The sequence below is a fragment of the Sorghum bicolor genome, chromosome 5, assembly GCF_000003195.3.
Source record: "Sorghum bicolor cultivar BTx623 chromosome 5, Sorghum_bicolor_NCBIv3, whole genome shotgun sequence".
Taxonomy (NCBI): domain Eukaryota; kingdom Viridiplantae; phylum Streptophyta; class Magnoliopsida; order Poales; family Poaceae; genus Sorghum; species Sorghum bicolor.
The window spans coordinates 62,336,423-62,352,890 of record NC_012874.2 but is presented as its reverse complement, the minus strand read 5'-3'; the positions used below and the strand labels follow the sequence as shown (position 1 = coordinate 62,352,890).

At 38.5% G+C, this 16,468-nt stretch overlaps 2 protein-coding genes, 1 long non-coding RNA gene and 1 pseudogene across 4 annotated transcripts; 2 read left to right on the top strand and 2 right to left on the bottom strand.

The window, feature by feature from the left end:
* On the top strand, nt 3,238-5,686 carry LOC110435259. Of its 2 annotated transcripts, none has more exons than XR_002452874.1 (4): nt 3,238-3,663; nt 3,761-3,879; nt 4,579-4,686; nt 4,790-5,686. It is a non-coding gene; the product is annotated as an uncharacterized LOC110435259 (long non-coding RNA). The 2 variants fall into 2 exon arrangements; XR_002452873.1 differs by having other exon boundaries at nt 3,761-3,884.
* On the top strand, nt 8,948-11,763 carry LOC8059344 (annotated as a pseudogene).
* On the bottom strand, nt 12,490-13,070 carry LOC110435362. Its single transcript, XM_021460831.1, has 2 exons — nt 12,961-13,070; nt 12,490-12,863 (listed from the first exon to the last, which is right to left on the bottom strand). Exons 1-2 carry the CDS (start codon nt 13,031-13,033, stop codon nt 12,607-12,609), a joined length of 330 nt encoding a protein of 109 aa, XP_021316506.1. The 5' UTR covers nt 13,034-13,070; the 3' UTR covers nt 12,490-12,606.
* Nucleotides 15,712-16,311, bottom strand: LOC110435799. Its single transcript, XM_021461846.1, has 2 exons — nt 16,204-16,311; nt 15,712-16,104 (listed from the first exon to the last, which is right to left on the bottom strand). Exons 1-2 carry the CDS (start codon nt 16,274-16,276, stop codon nt 15,872-15,874), a joined length of 306 nt encoding a protein of 101 aa, XP_021317521.1. The 5' UTR covers nt 16,277-16,311; the 3' UTR covers nt 15,712-15,871.

Below are 16,468 nucleotides of genomic sequence, written 5' to 3'. Positions count from 1 at the left end.
AATATACATGTATATATATACACGAGGAGAGCCAAAATATTCGATATCTCCATGGATATGCAGATCTAGTTATATTACTGTTCATTACTAATACTTTGGGTATGGTGTGATTTGGAGACCCAAATATATGGTGTAAATTAAATCACGGGAGTGTCTATTGATCTGTCGACATATTTTATGTGGTTAAATCTGTCAGATATTTTTATAAGTATGACCCAATAGTTTACAAATCCAGTAAATTGACAGTTGGAGCAAAAATCCCAAAGCACAATCACATATATAGAAATCGGACAGATTTAGTAAAAAAAATCTGTCAACTGTCAACAGATAAATAGCTGGCCATTGATTTACTGAGGAATGCTTGCACTACCCTATGGGCCTATTTATTTCCGATCAAAATAGGATACAGTGGCCCATGAAAATACTACCAAACATCTTGGGCCTTGTTTAGATGTGAAATTTTTTTGAATTTCGCTACTGTAGCACTTTCGTTTGTTTGTGACAAATATTATCTAATCATGGACTAACTAGGATCAAAAGATTCGACTCGCGATTTACAGCTAAACTATGCAATTAGTTTTTGTTTTTGTCTATATTTAATACTTGATGTATGTGCCGCAAGATTCGATGTGACGGAGAATCTTAAAAATTTTTTGGTTTTTGGGGTGAACTAAACAAGACCGAGACACCTATGATTCTGTCCATGCGACAAGACACAGGGACAACCAGATTGAACTAGCACCCGCATTTTCCATGCCGCGGGGTGGAGGCTGCGGTGCTCTATCACAACGCAATACGGCAATACCTAATCCGTCACTACTGCACAGAAAAATATGAATACAGACAAAAATATTTTTCTAGCGGCGTAGAGTCAAAAAATAACACACAAAAATATAATGACAGAAAAATTTATCACATGTAAATTCTCGGTGTTTCCAAACTATTTTTATCACATGTAAATTCTCGGTGTTTCCAAACTATTTTTATCACATGTAAATTCTCGATGTTTCCAAACTATTTTTATTGTACGTAAAAACCGGAAGGTTGTGTTTATCCACTATAATATGATATCATTGTTGTCATGCAAGTAATCTTTATTTGGTATCAGATTTTCATCACAATCATATTTTTTATTTTAAATTATAATATGTGATTGATGATTTTTTTAAAAATCACCAATGCATTTACACCATTTTGATTGTTTAATTTATGCTGTCCTAAATATTACCACAGCTTTAGCACAAACAATATAGAGTATATATAGAGGGTGGGGTTGGTCATATATATCCTAGCAATGATCCCTTCCATTTTCCAAGTTTTTCACAAGTCTGGAAAAGTACAAATTGGAATCTTTCAACGTACATAGGACCTTCCAACATGGGGATGCCGCTGGGCAATGAAGCAATTTTTTTCTTTCTTGTGTTTCTCAGAATTTCTTCTGACATGGGTCAAAACTTCGGATGCTGAAAAAGTATTTTCCCGAGAGCATAACTCACATCTAGACTCTGAATTATACGTTACATATATATTTTTGACCATCTCTAGATGGTGAGGTCGATTTTATATTTTAACAACTTTAAAAAAGGACAATTTTATTTGGTTGTCAAAGGTTCGGTTGGTGTAGGTGCGCTGGCTTCCACCTGGCAATAAAATGGATTACCTGTGGTGGCCTTGTTTAGTTCGTGAAAATTTTTGGCTTTGCCTACTGTAGCACGTTTGTTTGTGTTTGACAATTATTGTTCAATCATGAACTAACTAGGCTTAAATGATTCGTCTCGCAAATTACAATCAAATTGTATAATTAGTTTTTATTTTCGTCTATGTTTAGTACTCTATGCATAAGTCCAAAAATTTGGGCCTTGTTTAGTTCGCAAATTTTTTTTGTTTTTGGCTACTGTAGTATTTCGTTTTTATTTTACAAACATTGTCCAATCATAGAGTAACTAGACTTAAAAGATTCATCTCACAAATTACAGGTAAGCTGTACAATTAGTTTTTATTTTCGTCTATATTTAATGCTTTATGCATACGACCAAAGATTCGATGTGACGGGGAATCTTGAAAATTTTTGCGAACTAAACAAGGCCTTGATATGTCAGGGAATCTTGAAAATTTTTAGAAATTAAACAAGGCTTAAGCTACTGCAGTATATGTATATCCCTTGTAGATATAGTAATAAACTAGTGCTTTGAAGCATCTCGAACACAGTACAAAAAACGATACACCTTGTTTCCATCTCTAACAGTTTGGTAAAGCTCACTTGCCAAATCTTGTGATTTAGCAAGTTGCTAAAACATATGACAAGTGAGATTTTCTTCTGTCTCTAACAGTTTGCCAATTGGACTTGATAAACTTTAAAAAAAGACCCACAACCAACAACCAAATCAACTAATCTGCTGGATAACAAGTTGACAAATATGGGCGCGCGGTGCTGCTGGATGGCAAGTTGCCAAAAGATGACAACCCATTTACCAAACTGTTGGAGTGGCTATTTTCTAGTTTTGTCAAATAAACAAGAAATAACAAGTTCATTTAGGAAACTGTTGGAGAGAATCATGAAATTAATTACCTTTTGCACATTTAGCGCTCTTGGAAACATTAATATAAAATTCTCAATTAATTGGTATTGTTGCCACATAACTCCATTGTGGTGGCTTTGTGTACATCATGCGCAGATATGCTAGTTGATGTGGCGAGGACATTCCTCACTAAATCGTTGGCCTCTTCTTGATTTTTGAAGATTAATGTGAATTATCGATCAAAATGTGGATAGCCATTATATTTACCCAGACCAAATATAAGTACGCTACGTGCACATATTGTAAAAACTACCCCTGCCGTACCAAAATAAATTGACTTCTTAATCAGAAGTTGATTTTTATTTTTGGAATTAATTAAGGGAATATGTATTTAGTAAAAATGAAACGATTTATAATTTAAAATGTAGGATGTATATAGATATGAACACTACAGCATGTATGTTAATAGAAGGCATTTTGTTAAAGGCATTTTCTCACAACGCCTTAGTTTCCTAATACATAAAGGCATTTTTGTAAAAATGCCACTAGAAAGCACATTTTCAAAGGCCGATAAAAAAACGCCTTCTTAGCTAAACCAATCGTAGTCCTGTGACATATACGTACAGAAGAATCGGTCAGTTTACATGTGGGTCCCATGCTTCAGCCAAATCAACTACCCTTATCCTCTTCTTCCTCCGTAAACAACTGACCACAGACGACCCTTCTCAGCCCGCCCCCGGCCACCCCCACCCGCTCCTCCATGGCCGCCCCTGCCTGCGCGCCGCCCCGGCCGCCCTGCCCGCACCTCCCCAGCTGTATCTGATTGCCTCCGCGACCAAGTGTTCGGCCGTCTCTGACCACCCTAGGCTCGCCCTTCTCCAATCACCAGATCTAGCCAGGCCGCGCATGGATAAACCCGCCCTAGCATCAGGTCGGACGGTGCTACGCCTGACCATGGTCGCGAATCCACACGTTCCGGCTTCGAGTCCGGGGATACAGGTGTAGATCTACTCCCCATATCACCTGGAGGCACACTGCACCCTCCGCTATCCCAGTGCACCGTCCGTCGTCTCAGTGCGCTGTCATGTGGCTCGTAACGCCTGGAGCAGCACCGCCCCGACACCCCCTTTGATCCATCCAGTCGGTGAGTTGATACCCGCCTCCCCACCTCACTCTATTTTGACTCCATTGTTTTTGCTTTTTTTCGTCTCAAACTCTGCTCTGTTGATTCCGTACTGCAGCTCTGCAGTTTACATTCAGGAAGAATTTGCTTGTCATTCAGACTTTGGCCCAACCCCTCCATGGCTCTACCATCAACCGGCTAGCCAACTGATATACTCGTCCCCCATCTATCGAGTCGGTGAGGTGATACCCCTTTTCTCTTGTGTCCTTGAATCACCTGCTGAAGAATTTAGTCTTCTAATTAGTCCACATATACATCCAAGCTAGGTCGACAAACACTGCAAGGGCTAATCCTTTTGGTTTATATTGAGCAGGTTCACAACCTTAACATTACAAATTTAAACTGTAGTATATTCAGATTGCTATAACACATTTGACAGTAGTATACACATTTGACAGCATACCTTTACATTACAAATTTTACAGTAGTATAACACATTTGACAGAGCATAGGCATGCTTCAACTTGAGTGGCCTCACCTCTGGTGCCGTGCAGTAAGGGCTCCCTTTGATGGATTTCATAGATGTATATGCTCGTATCTGTATAAATAACTAGTTTAGTGATTAAAAGTATAACATAAGAAAGGTAGGCCGCCAACTATAAAATTATGATATGCTCGACAGAGTTTAGAAGTTACATGCTTGGCCATACCAAAATCAGCAAGCTTGATGTCACCATTAGGATCGACAAGTATGTTTTCCCCTTTCATATCCCTGTTAGAAAAGTGAACTTTCATTAATAATTAATGACACTACGAATGACATGCAGTTCTGCAAACAGTAAAAGGAAAATGCATTATACATTGATTCTTTGCTTCTCCCAAAGTGAACATATTAGCTAAAGGCTAAATTCTTCCTTTTCATGTCAAAATTTTTAGGTTATTATGAATACCCATGGTAACAGGTGTTCAATAGAAATTTGAGGTCTTCGCTGCACCATTCTTGAGATGGCACCAACAAAGCATCCTTGGAGTCAGTATGAAGGGGTGAGTTATTAACTGAATGGATGCAATTAGTTTTACATGCTTATCAATTACATGATGCAAATTCTTCCATTGGTTAGCGGGTAATCTTGGATGGATTTCACAGGTGGCTGCAATATCCAATGTTGGGAACAACAAAGACATATCCCGGATAATCTTGCTTTTGAGGCAAACAACTTTCTGAGACGTACACCCCCCTCATCCTCTCTGCATCTATTCTTTTCTGTGCGTGTTGTCAGCTTCAAATTTATTTTGAATTTTGAAAGGATCATGTTTGTCAAATGCATGTCGTGCATCACGCCATTTCGTTTGTTTCGGAAGCAAAAAAATACTATTGTTTATATATGACGTGCATGTGTACAGGACAGGTGGAAACACAAGGCCCCCTGATACACAATTCAGCAAATATTTTGTTAGGTGCATATTATTTCTCCCTATTTCACATATCTTACGACCTACCTAACTTAAAATTTTATGGAAAATAAGACTTCCATCACTTACCTGCTAGATTAGTTTGCCTCAGCCGTGTTTTCTTATGCATGCTATGTGTCTGGCTTTTCTCATGTACCCTTTCAATATTTCTTACAATATTTATATACTCGAAGCATCATGGTTCTATGATACCCCTTCTGTCTTGGATGCCGTAGATCTGTAAGCTACATCATGAAATTCAGTTTGGTTTCAGTTTCTGGTTTTTGAAGTCATTTCTGAAAATACATTCACTCATTGAGACATGTTTGGTTTAAGCAGGAGCAATTGCCAAGTGAGGACAATAGGAACTAGGAAGGCTGGTAGTGAGGCAACATATATTCAGTTGTATTTACACTTGTGATGTGAACATGTTAGGCTTTTTATCTCTCTTAAAGGGAGCAATGCAATCTGGTTACAAATGTAACTATGTATGTCTGCAAGATTAAAATAAAAATGTTTGGAGTATATAGTGTTAATTTGTGTTGTTAATTGGTACATTCTCGAATAGTATTCATTGGGACATGTTGGGCTTTTTATCTCTCTTAGTGTTAATGCAATCTGGTTAAGAATGGATTGTGTTGATTTTATATTGCTAGTAGTTTCATATGAATAGCTTGATTTTGGAGGCATTTCTAATAATGCCTCCATTAATGTTTGAAGGTGTTGTATAGAATGCCTCTAAATAGTATTTTGCCATCGTCTCCTTCGCCGGCCAGCTGCTTCACCGCCGGAGCCGCCACCACTCTGCACGGGGAGCACACGCACGAGGGGTCGCCCACGACGTGCTCTGTGGAGCAGCGGCCGCCGGTGTAGCCGCCCCTCTGCAGGCAGATGGGCACGCACATCTCATCGGATGTGCACATGATCCCCGTCCTGTCCTCGCAGTCTGCTGTCGCACCTGCATCCATGCAATGCAGCCACAACAAAGTTTATTATATGGAGTTTTTCAAAGAATGATCTACTACACCTGCATCTCGATGAATATATTAGTACTTTTCTGGGAACTTACGATGCGACGCGACGATGAACAATGCCAAGGTGAACCCAACGACCAATAGATTCTTGTTGAACGACGACATGGCTGTGTTTGGAGGAGTGCTATGTGACTAGTATGTCTAATATTATAATATGTATACACACACATGAAGAGAGCAATATGTTCGGTATATATAGGGAGAGCGTGGTTGGCTCCATCGGTGGCCTTCAATTGATTGATTCAATGTAATCTATATGGATATGGAAATCACTTATGTTGTTTATTATATTATTGTCTATATATTACAAATACTTTGGGTATGGTGTGATGTGGAGATCCAAATATGGTGTAAATCATTGCAACAGCAATCTAAGCATATGATTTTAAATACGGTGTAATATCATTGTACCAGCTATCTACGTGCCTTTAAGTATATATATGGTAGTTTTAGCCATCGGGCCTATCGTGATTTTGTTATGATCTTAAATTTGTTACTAATTAGATGGCCATTCATTACTTAGGCATGCTTGCACTACCATAGAATGAGCGTATTTGTTTTCCATTATAATTCCAAATCCAATTATATCGTTTATTACTAATTACTAATATACTTTGGTACGGTGTGATGTGGAGATCCAAATATGATGTAAATCATTGCAACAACAATCTAAGCATATCATTTTAAATATGGTGCAACATTATTGTACCAGCTATCTACGCGCTTTCAAGTATATATATGGTAGTTTTAGCCTGGGCCTATTGTGATTTTGTTATGATCTTAAATTTGTTATTAATTAGATGGCCATTCATTACTTAGGCATGCTTGCACTACCATAAATGAGCCTATTTGTTTTCCATTATAATTCCAAATACAATTATATTGTTGATCACTAATTACTAATATACTTAAGGTATGGTGTGATGTGGAGATCCAAATATGGTGGGTGTATTAGTTATCTGTCGACAGATTTTATATAGTCAAATCAGACTTTTTTTATATATGTAACCCAATAGTTACAAACCCATTAAAGTGGCAGTTGTAGCAAAAATCCTAAAGCACAATCAAACGTATAGAAATCTCACAGATTTAGTACCAAAAAAAGATCTGTCAACATACAAATTGCAAAGTCTTAAACCATTGTAACAACAATCTAAGCGTCCTTTGCACCAGCTATCTACGCGCCTTTAAGCATATATGGTATACAATCATTGTATTTCAACCAATTCCTGAAACGAGTTTTTGGCCAATTGTGATTTTGCTCGTGTTTTTCATGCCACCGGGTGGAGGCTGCGGTGCTATATCACACTGCATGGTCGTCACCACTTCGCAGTCCGAAACACATACAATACGGCAATATCTAATCCATATATATCGGCTTCAGCTTTTGCCTCTAATGATTTTTAAGTCCACAATATAAATATATAATGAGACAGTATCTGTTTATCTACTTGTTGGCATCCGACACTTATAGTATCTCCAAGAGTATTTCTAATATTTAGTCTCTAAATTATCATTTAGGGAGTTATTTGAATAAAAATCTTTTTTTATATCTTCGTATGGTCCAACAGCTTTTTTATATCTCGTTCGTACTCTAGAGAGCCATCCTCACTCTTCATCTTTAGCTAGCAAGAAGTCTGAGAGGGCGTCTATATTTGGTGATCCAATTAAAGAGGTTGTTGGAGAGTATTTTTTTCATCAAAATCTCTATTGCTATAAATTAAAAAAGGATATAGGGAATCTCTTCGTTGATGTGCTCTTATGTGTGTTTCTAGAGCTGACAGAGATGCTAGAAGAAAACAAAAACAAAAACATGTTTAAACCTAAATTTTTCATATAAAAGGATGACACCAATCTAAATGTTGCGTCATGCTCACATGACACGTCATTTTGTCCACTGTTTAAATTCTATTTAACATCTCAACCACTTCAAGATATTGTTTAAACCTACATTTTTCATATAAAGTTTATCTTTGTTCTTTCTTGTATGAAAAGTTATAAAGTTTAGAAAGAAGTGGAAATTCAAATTACAAGCGTGGCAAATTAACATAGTACACCAGCGTCACACATGAGTTGGCACAAAATGGACAAATGTTGTTATTTGTAGCCATTATAGTCATGCTCCCAATAACATCTGCATATTGTAACAAATGGTGCATTGACCCAAAATGATCATCTTACAAAGATATCAACTTGATAATAGCAATTTAAATGAGGTAAATTGGGCGATCTTGCAGCTACGTAAACTGTATTATTATTCTAGACATATGTACTCTATTGCACCTGTGACTAACCACTCAAATTTACCATCTACTGTTTGGATTCTTTCATGTGGCCATGGTTGGTTTTCTCCTTCTCTCTAGGTGGGTTCCAAATTGACATGGCTCGCATTGTTTAGCATTCATTCGCTTCCTGTGATAATATGCATTGCTGCATACTATCGCACAAGATCCAAACAGCCAAGAATGGATTACTAAATCTGCTATTTTGAGTTTGTTTGAATCGGCGGTGGCCATTATTCTGTCCACTTTGTCTACTAATGTATATATATGTTGCCTTTCGACCGTGAGGTAATCGCTGACAAGTGACAAACGCCGTGGAGGGTTTGGTGGTTGGTGCCTGTAGCAAGATAAGCAAGTATGTTTGAGGGAGGTGCCACCTCACAAAAGGTTTGCTTTCAGTCTAAGATGCTGTAGGATGACTACTGTTAGCATGCTAAAGTGTCACAAGAATACATTAGAAAATTAATAAAATTGTGTGTCATCGTGTATTGCAAAATTTCATATTTGTTCATGTGTTATATATTACAACTGGTCCAGATGGTGATCGAGGCTGACAGCGGCGGTGGCGGCGCGCGGACCCTGGTCCAGATGGCCCAGGCTGACCTGTCAGTGTTTCCGTGCTTCCGCACGACGCCAGAGGCCGTGTACACCGTTGCCGGCACGCTGCAGTCCAGGGAGCACAACTGCTACCCCACCTGCGTCGGCCTTGAGCCCACACGGAGGTGATGTCGACGTCATGGCTGCAAGTTTTTCTTTTTTGAAACAAACTACTTGATGCTGAAATAATACGATGAGTAGACTGGCGCAGGCACTTCACAATCAGAATTCCTTTTTCAGCGTTGAGCGGCATGATTCACTAGGCATATATGTCTGTGTCACAAGCACTTGGCATTTGAGCAAAATCAGACAAAAAAACTTTTGAAAATCCGACTGTCAGACAAATATCTCTAAACAGAGCACCAACACATAGATTTTTATAGAAAAAAATAGAACAGTTTCATATTTTATCTATTTGAAATGAATTAGTTATTATGATTTTCTTAGTCATGAAACTGGAATTTTATTATTTTAAGAAACTAGAATAGCACCCGTCAGAGAACTAAATTTGTCCGGTTTCTACGTTAGGAGGGTGATGGTTATCCGGTTTCATGGTTGAAATTGTATTGACGTGCAACTTGAAGGCTGAAAATATACTTTACCCCCTTTTGAAAACATCATGTTGACAACAATTGTCAATTATCAGAAAAGGATATTACACAATTAACTGATTACATCTGAAATCAACATGCTTTCAATTCCCAAGATTTATAAATCGACGTCTATTTAATAGCAAGTTCTAGTTACCAAAGTCTATGCTCTGTCTTTTTGAAAACACGGAACCTTTTATCAGGTTGATCTTCTTATCACCGCAAGTTGAGAAGTGCATCTGCCACTCTTTTTTTATAAAGGAAATTTTTAGTACTTCCTGAATACCAATACATCAAGATGATACAAAAGGTTTGAAAAACTATTCTTGTCTTGGTCAAACTACTGTTATATGTATCACAAGGAAAATCTCTTTCCCTTATGCTTCGTGTTCCAACTATAATGTTCTATTCCTTAGAGCATCTCTAAGAGTACCTAAAAGAGTCTCCAATCCAGGAATTTTGGTAAGATTGATGAAAAAACTCATCTCAAACAACTCTCAAACCCACCTCCCAATCTTTTGGCACATGGAAAAAAACACCCCCTCATGCGTATCGTCGCCCCAATCTGAGGTGGAAGGACATGGGGAAGAAAAAAGAGTCGGACAGGGTTCCTGATAGAAATGCACAAGAGAGACGTAAAGTACAAAAGTGAATATTTAGGATTCCTGATATAAAATTACCTTCTACCTTTTAGGCGCGAGATTTTGGAAACTGTTGGAGTTCTAGCTTTTTGTTTCCCAATATATTTTGGTTGGAAAACCTATTGTTTGGAAGTACTTTTTTAGATACTGTTGGAGATGCTCTTACATTGTGTTAAGCATATCAGTTTTTCATGTTTTCATGAAAGAGAATTTCTTCTCCCATGATTAATGCGACTGTCATGGTCATAAAAAACAATGACTAAATCCTGCACCTGTGGTCTAGTGCTTTGTGTTCAGATCAGTAATGCTGTCAATGGACATTGAGTCCTCTTGAAGCCTTGATATCTTGGAGCTTGGACACTGGTTCTTTTTGACAAATTATATTTTTTTTAGATAATATTTGACAAATTATATGGTTTACTTCAATTGTATACCGCCTTTCTAAACCATTTTGAACAGAGTTAGCTCACATTGCAATGGCCTAAAACCTAACATTCAAATTGAATTTCGGGTCCATCGCGCAGCACTTATCCCCTGATCTGCCATACGAATTATCGCCAGATGATGTCTACCTCACAAGTGGCTTCGATCAAGCAATTGAGATAACCTGCTTCGCCATATTGTTCCCAAGGCCTGGCAACGGGCCGGGTTCTATGAGGCGCACACTGTTTTCAATGGCATGGAAGCCTGTTACTTCGATCTTCTACCTGAGAAAGACTGGTAGGTTGTACATGCTCATGCTGACAAGAACACATATTGCCACGAGGAAATCCTTGTGGCAATGTGTACTCATATGAGCACCTAGCTAAGGTAAGTTTTAACGGTTCATTGTTCTGCAATAGTTGATGAGCTCTTGGGGAATAATCTGAACGCCTAGTTTCAGTAAATGATTTTCTAGGTTGCTGAGACTGCATGGAACCTTGGCATATTTGTTATATATAACAGATGAGGTATATGCACACTTGACATTTGGTGAGAGGGAATTTATACCGACGGGTTTTGTTTGGGGCAGTGGCTCCAGTGTTCACACTGGGGTCCATATCAAAGAGATGGGCCGTGCCTGGATGGTGGCTTGGATATTGTTACCAATGATCCTAATGGTGTGTTTCAGAATACTAAGGTTAATTCTTTCACATCTCTTGCTTCGTCATTGGTTATGTTATAATCAGTAGTGGAAAGGGCTTGCATTTCATTTATTTAGCTAAATGCCAGAGGTGCTAACATGACTGGCTAATGGCAAAGCCATTATTGTGATTGAGGAATTAAGTGAAGGTACCATGCAAAATGCGTACACCTCTTTTTCTTCTTTCAGGTAGTGGTCAGCATCAAGATCTACCTTGATGGTATCTCTACTGATCCTCCAACATTTGTCCAGGTGACACTAACTGCACTGTCATTTTCCTTCAGGACTTAAAAATGTCCACAGAAAGAAAAACAAGGGTTCCCTACTTTGTTTCCACGTAAACACAGAATTTTGTTTGTTTGTCAGGGAGCAATTCCAAACCTCCTCCATAACACAAATTGAGGGGGATTACAGAGTAAATGTATTGGGATCACACATTAGAAAAATCACAAATTGGGGGGGGGGGGGGGCGAACACATAAGTAACTTTACTTAGTTGCACACACTAAGAACAAATTTAATATCTATGTCCCTTAATTAAGGGACCATTTGGATCCCTTCATTTTAGAGGAATTTGAGATTAGACTATTTGGTTTGGAATTTGAGATTCCATAACTTTTCAAAGTTCACATATAAGTCTATCTCAAACTCATAGGGTGGGAGACAGAAATTGATTTGATAGATCACCATTCTATGTTTCTATTCTCCAACTTATAGCACACTTTTCAACTCACTTCGCTATAGTACAAACGCAACATATAAGCATCACTCTTGCATGGTTAACAATAGTATACAAATATATTCCAAAACAACCATATTAGCTTCTAATATGTGCATAAATTATAGTATATTAAAATGGATTCAATTCCAAGGATCAAAATGGAGCCTAAGATTATTTTAGGGACCATGCAGGAGCACATGACTTAGGGACCGTTTGGAAGCCAGGTTCAGAGTTTCAGCTGGTTCTGCGGTTTTTTTCCTGGGCTGGTTCCGCTGGATTCTATTTCTATTTAATTTTTGGAATTAGAATCCAACCTACCAGCCAAATGACTTCATAAAGTCATTCTGATTAATCAACTGAAACATTTCTTCAGAGAACATGGATCTGAAACATTTCTAAGACAATATCGATCCCTGCCAAACGGACCTTTATTCACTTCAAATTTTTGCATGCAATTATCAGAACAAGAGAATATCGACCCAAGCATCGCAATGTTCTACTATACACTGCTCGATGCCTCCTACTTTATGAATTGAGCATTCTATTCTCATCCAGCGCCATCCTACCGTATGCCTCTTCCACTGCCGGCTTCTCCCCCGGTGGAGCCATGGTTGATTGCGCACTGCAGGGTTTGGTGCATACACATAATGAGTCGTCGGAGCAGTGGCCACCGGTGTAGCCGCAGTTCTGTTGGTCGCAGTTCACTTGCTGGCAGATCATCTCACACATCTTGTCGACCGTGCAAGTATACTTGGTCCTCGTTCCGCAGAGTGCTGCTGAGCCTGCATGCAACCACAAAATTAAATTAAGGTTGTTCATTTGGAGATTCCGAAGCAATAATATATTAGCTAGCTAACTCGTGTCCTGCTGGGAACTCACAATATGATGCCATGAGCAAGGTCAAGTTGATGAAGAAGAAGCCAGCGACCAAATGTTTCCTGTTCATCGACATGGTCACTTGTGGAGCTAACGCTAGTACATGTGTACGAACAAAGAGGATGTGTTTGATATTTATAGTGAACAGCGTTAAAAGGAGATAGAGCTATATAGAAAAGAAATAGATGTATAGATATAGTTTTAGTTAGAAGTTAATGGTTTCCCCACTAGCCAATTAGTGATAGAAATCATTGTCACGGCAATATATGCCACCAATAAGTGTGGTGAAAAATCATTGTACCAGCTATTAATTCGACCATTGAATATGGTGACCTCCGTCCTGAAATATTAAGGATCTTCAGTTATGCTAAGTTAAACCATTCCTAGTTTAATCAAGTTTATGAGAAAGAGTATTAATATCTATCTAGTAATAATCTCCATCCTGAGATATATAAGGGATTTTCATTTATTCTAAGTTAAACCAGTCTTAGTTTAATCAAGTTTATGAGACAGAGTATTAATATCTATCGTCTAATAAGGAGTATTCCAAATTCAAATCAAGCCATACTGTCTTCTTTAGAGACACAGATTTTACCATTTATCGAGACATAATGTATATCTAATTGCATAGTAAAATTATATATCTATAAAGGCTAGAATGACCAATTTTTAATGAAGGGAATACATTCTATAGAGTATCTAATGAAGCTTCAAATTAAATGGTTTGGCCGAGGACAACTGAAATCATTTATTCTTTCACATTTGAAATTAGTAAATACATTTTTTTATCTTAATGGCCTGGCCCATACTTTTATCTCTTTTTCTCTCTTCTCTCTTTCTTCCGTATATTTTAAAGAAATGGTTCCCATCCTATTCCTCAACAGCTTCTTGCTGTTCCAGTTCTACCTAATCAGGGCCCAACTCTAAGGGCAGGACAGGACATGCGACAACCTTTGGCCCATATTAGAGAGCAGCCTATGACCTCAAATATACAGTATGTTACATGCATATGCATTGTCACACTATAGTTGAGGCCCACATACCATCCACTGTCGTGAGCCAATCACATATCCAAAACTCTACCTCAAGCGACAGTCAATAGACGGATCACAGTCTTGAGGCAATAGATCCGTGTGGATCACTGTCCATGGCAACAAATCATAATTATCACTTCATCGTCAAAACAATCTTTTATCATCTCGTCCGAGATCTTGTCTGTACCATCCAAGATTATGCCTTGTTTCTCTTTCCTACACTCCTAGTGCTTAATCCTTTATTGTTGTTGGGCCCTGAGTATAAATGTAATACAAGATTTAGACTCTCTATGTTCTTTTTGAAAGGCTTTGAATTGTCTTAGCATGTTTTGGATTCACTAGATTCAGCTCTAGATGTCTCAGCCATAGTTTTGCTATATTGGCCAACAACATTAGAATGTGTATTTGTTAATGGTTCAATAGCATCTGATTTTGCATTAACGTTAACAATAATCGACTCTTCTACTGATTTACTTCCTCGAGTACCGTAATTTTGAATATTAGAAACTAGATCTCTATACTATTACATTCACCAATAGTCTTAAGCATAGTATTAAAATTATTGGATTGATGACTGGATAAAGTACCTGAAGACCGCATCTCCCTAAATACATTGGTGTTGTCAGGTGGCTGCAACTTCTTTACATCAACAACACTGGCCATCTTTGCTTTTCCGGTGATAGGACAGAAACAATCTTGTAGTTGCTTAATCAAATCCTTGCATGTACTACTTATATAGCATATTGACAACATATTGCATTAGTTGATGCAAATTTGGTCCCATACTAAAGGAAAAAGCACGCCTAGATCACACGAGAATCATTCAGACTGCTCAAGGAAGTAGGGAAAACCAGCTTATTAGCTGGTTTCAGCAGATCTACCACGGCAAAGATTCTAGAAATGCCTCCCAGGGAGGTTTTGACTCTCCAGAATCCTTCAATGTCTTATAATTTGGGATGGAGGGAGTACCAAACATCTTGTGGCACCTATGGTCCTTTCCACTACAACGAAGGCAAGGGACCATGAGACTGAAGTAGCACTCGCACTTACCATGCAGTGGGGCGGACGCCGTAGTGCTATATCCCACCATGCAGTCACCATGCTGCAGTCCCAAACAGACACACAATACGGCAATACCTAATCCATATCGGCTTCGGCTCTTGTCTTTTATGGTTTTCTTAGTCCATAACATAAATATTTAATGAGATTGTCATCCTGCACATAGAGTATCTCCACGAATCTTTCTAAAATTTACTCTCTAAGTCAAATAATTTATAGAGCCAACTGAGTAAAAAAATCGCTTTCTATATCTTTGTAGACTACAACAGATTTTCTATATCTTTACGCACTCTAGAGAGCCATCCTCGCTAGCGAGAAATCTGAAATAGAGGACGTCTATATTTGGAGATCTAATTAATGAGGTTGTTGGACGGTATTTGTTTACTAAAATCTCTATTCCAATAAATTAGGAAGGATATAGAGAGTCTTTTTAAGTTGCTTTTATGTGACTTTCTTGAGCGGATAAAATATACTAGAACAAAGTACAAACAAAAACACATATAATCGTACTTTTCTCATACAAAACCAAGCCACCAATCTAAACCTTGCATCCCCTCGCCTCACACCTCACTATATTTACCTTGATCATATATACGCTATGTGCACGTATAGAAAAAACTACTCCTTAACAAAATATAAACCGATGTCTGAAGTTAATTCATTTTGGGACAAGGGAGTATGTATTTAGAAAAATTAAAATGGTCGAATTTATTCGGATATGATTGGCTAGACATATGAGCTGATCGGTGGATCATAAGTCCTAATTTTCAATGCTCGATATGCCTCCTACATACATAGCGAAAATCCGGCGGGGCGTTTGATCAGTTGGCCATTCCCATCCCGCCGGCATCTCCGTTGCCAGCCAGCTGCTTCTCCGCCGGAGCTGCCGTTATCGATTGTGCAGGGCTTGGCTTGGTGCACACGCACGAGGGGTCGCCCACGACGTGCTTCCTGGAGCAGTAGCCGCCGGTGTAGCCCCTCTGCAGGCAGATGGACTTGCACATCTGGTCAGACGTGCACATGATCCCCGTCCTCTCCTCAAGTGCTGTCGCGCCTGCATCCATGCATTCAGCCACAACAAGTTTGATATGGAGTTTTTTTCCAAGAACAATCTACTACGATGAATATATTAGTGTTATTCTCTGGGACTTACGATGCGACGCGGCGATGAGCAATGCCAAGGTGAACCCAGCGACCAATAGATTCTTGTTGAAGGACGACAACATTGCTGTTTTTGGACTTTGGAGGAGTGCTATATGTCTATAATTATAATATACATGTACATATATATACATACACGAAGAGATATCTCTATCCATATGCCTATCCTTATCCCTATCTCTATCCCTATCCCTATCCCTATCCCTATCCCTATCCCTATCGCTATCTCTATTTCTACTTCTAACATTTCATGTTCT

Coding starts and splice junctions, on each gene's coding strand:
- LOC110435799 (XM_021461846.1), bottom strand. CDS start 16,276: ATGTTGTCGTCCTTCAACAAGAATCTATTGGTCGCTGGGTTCACCTTG. Junction 16,105..16,203: donor GCTCATCGCCGCGTCGCATC/GTAAGTCCCAGA, acceptor GCATGGATGCAG/GCGCGACAGCACTTGAGGAG.
- LOC110435362 (XM_021460831.1), bottom strand. CDS start 13,033: ATGTCGATGAACAGGAAACATTTGGTCGCTGGCTTCTTCTTCATCAAC. Junction 12,864..12,960: donor CTTGCTCATGGCATCATATT/GTGAGTTCCCAG, acceptor GGTTGCATGCAG/GCTCAGCAGCACTCTGCGGA.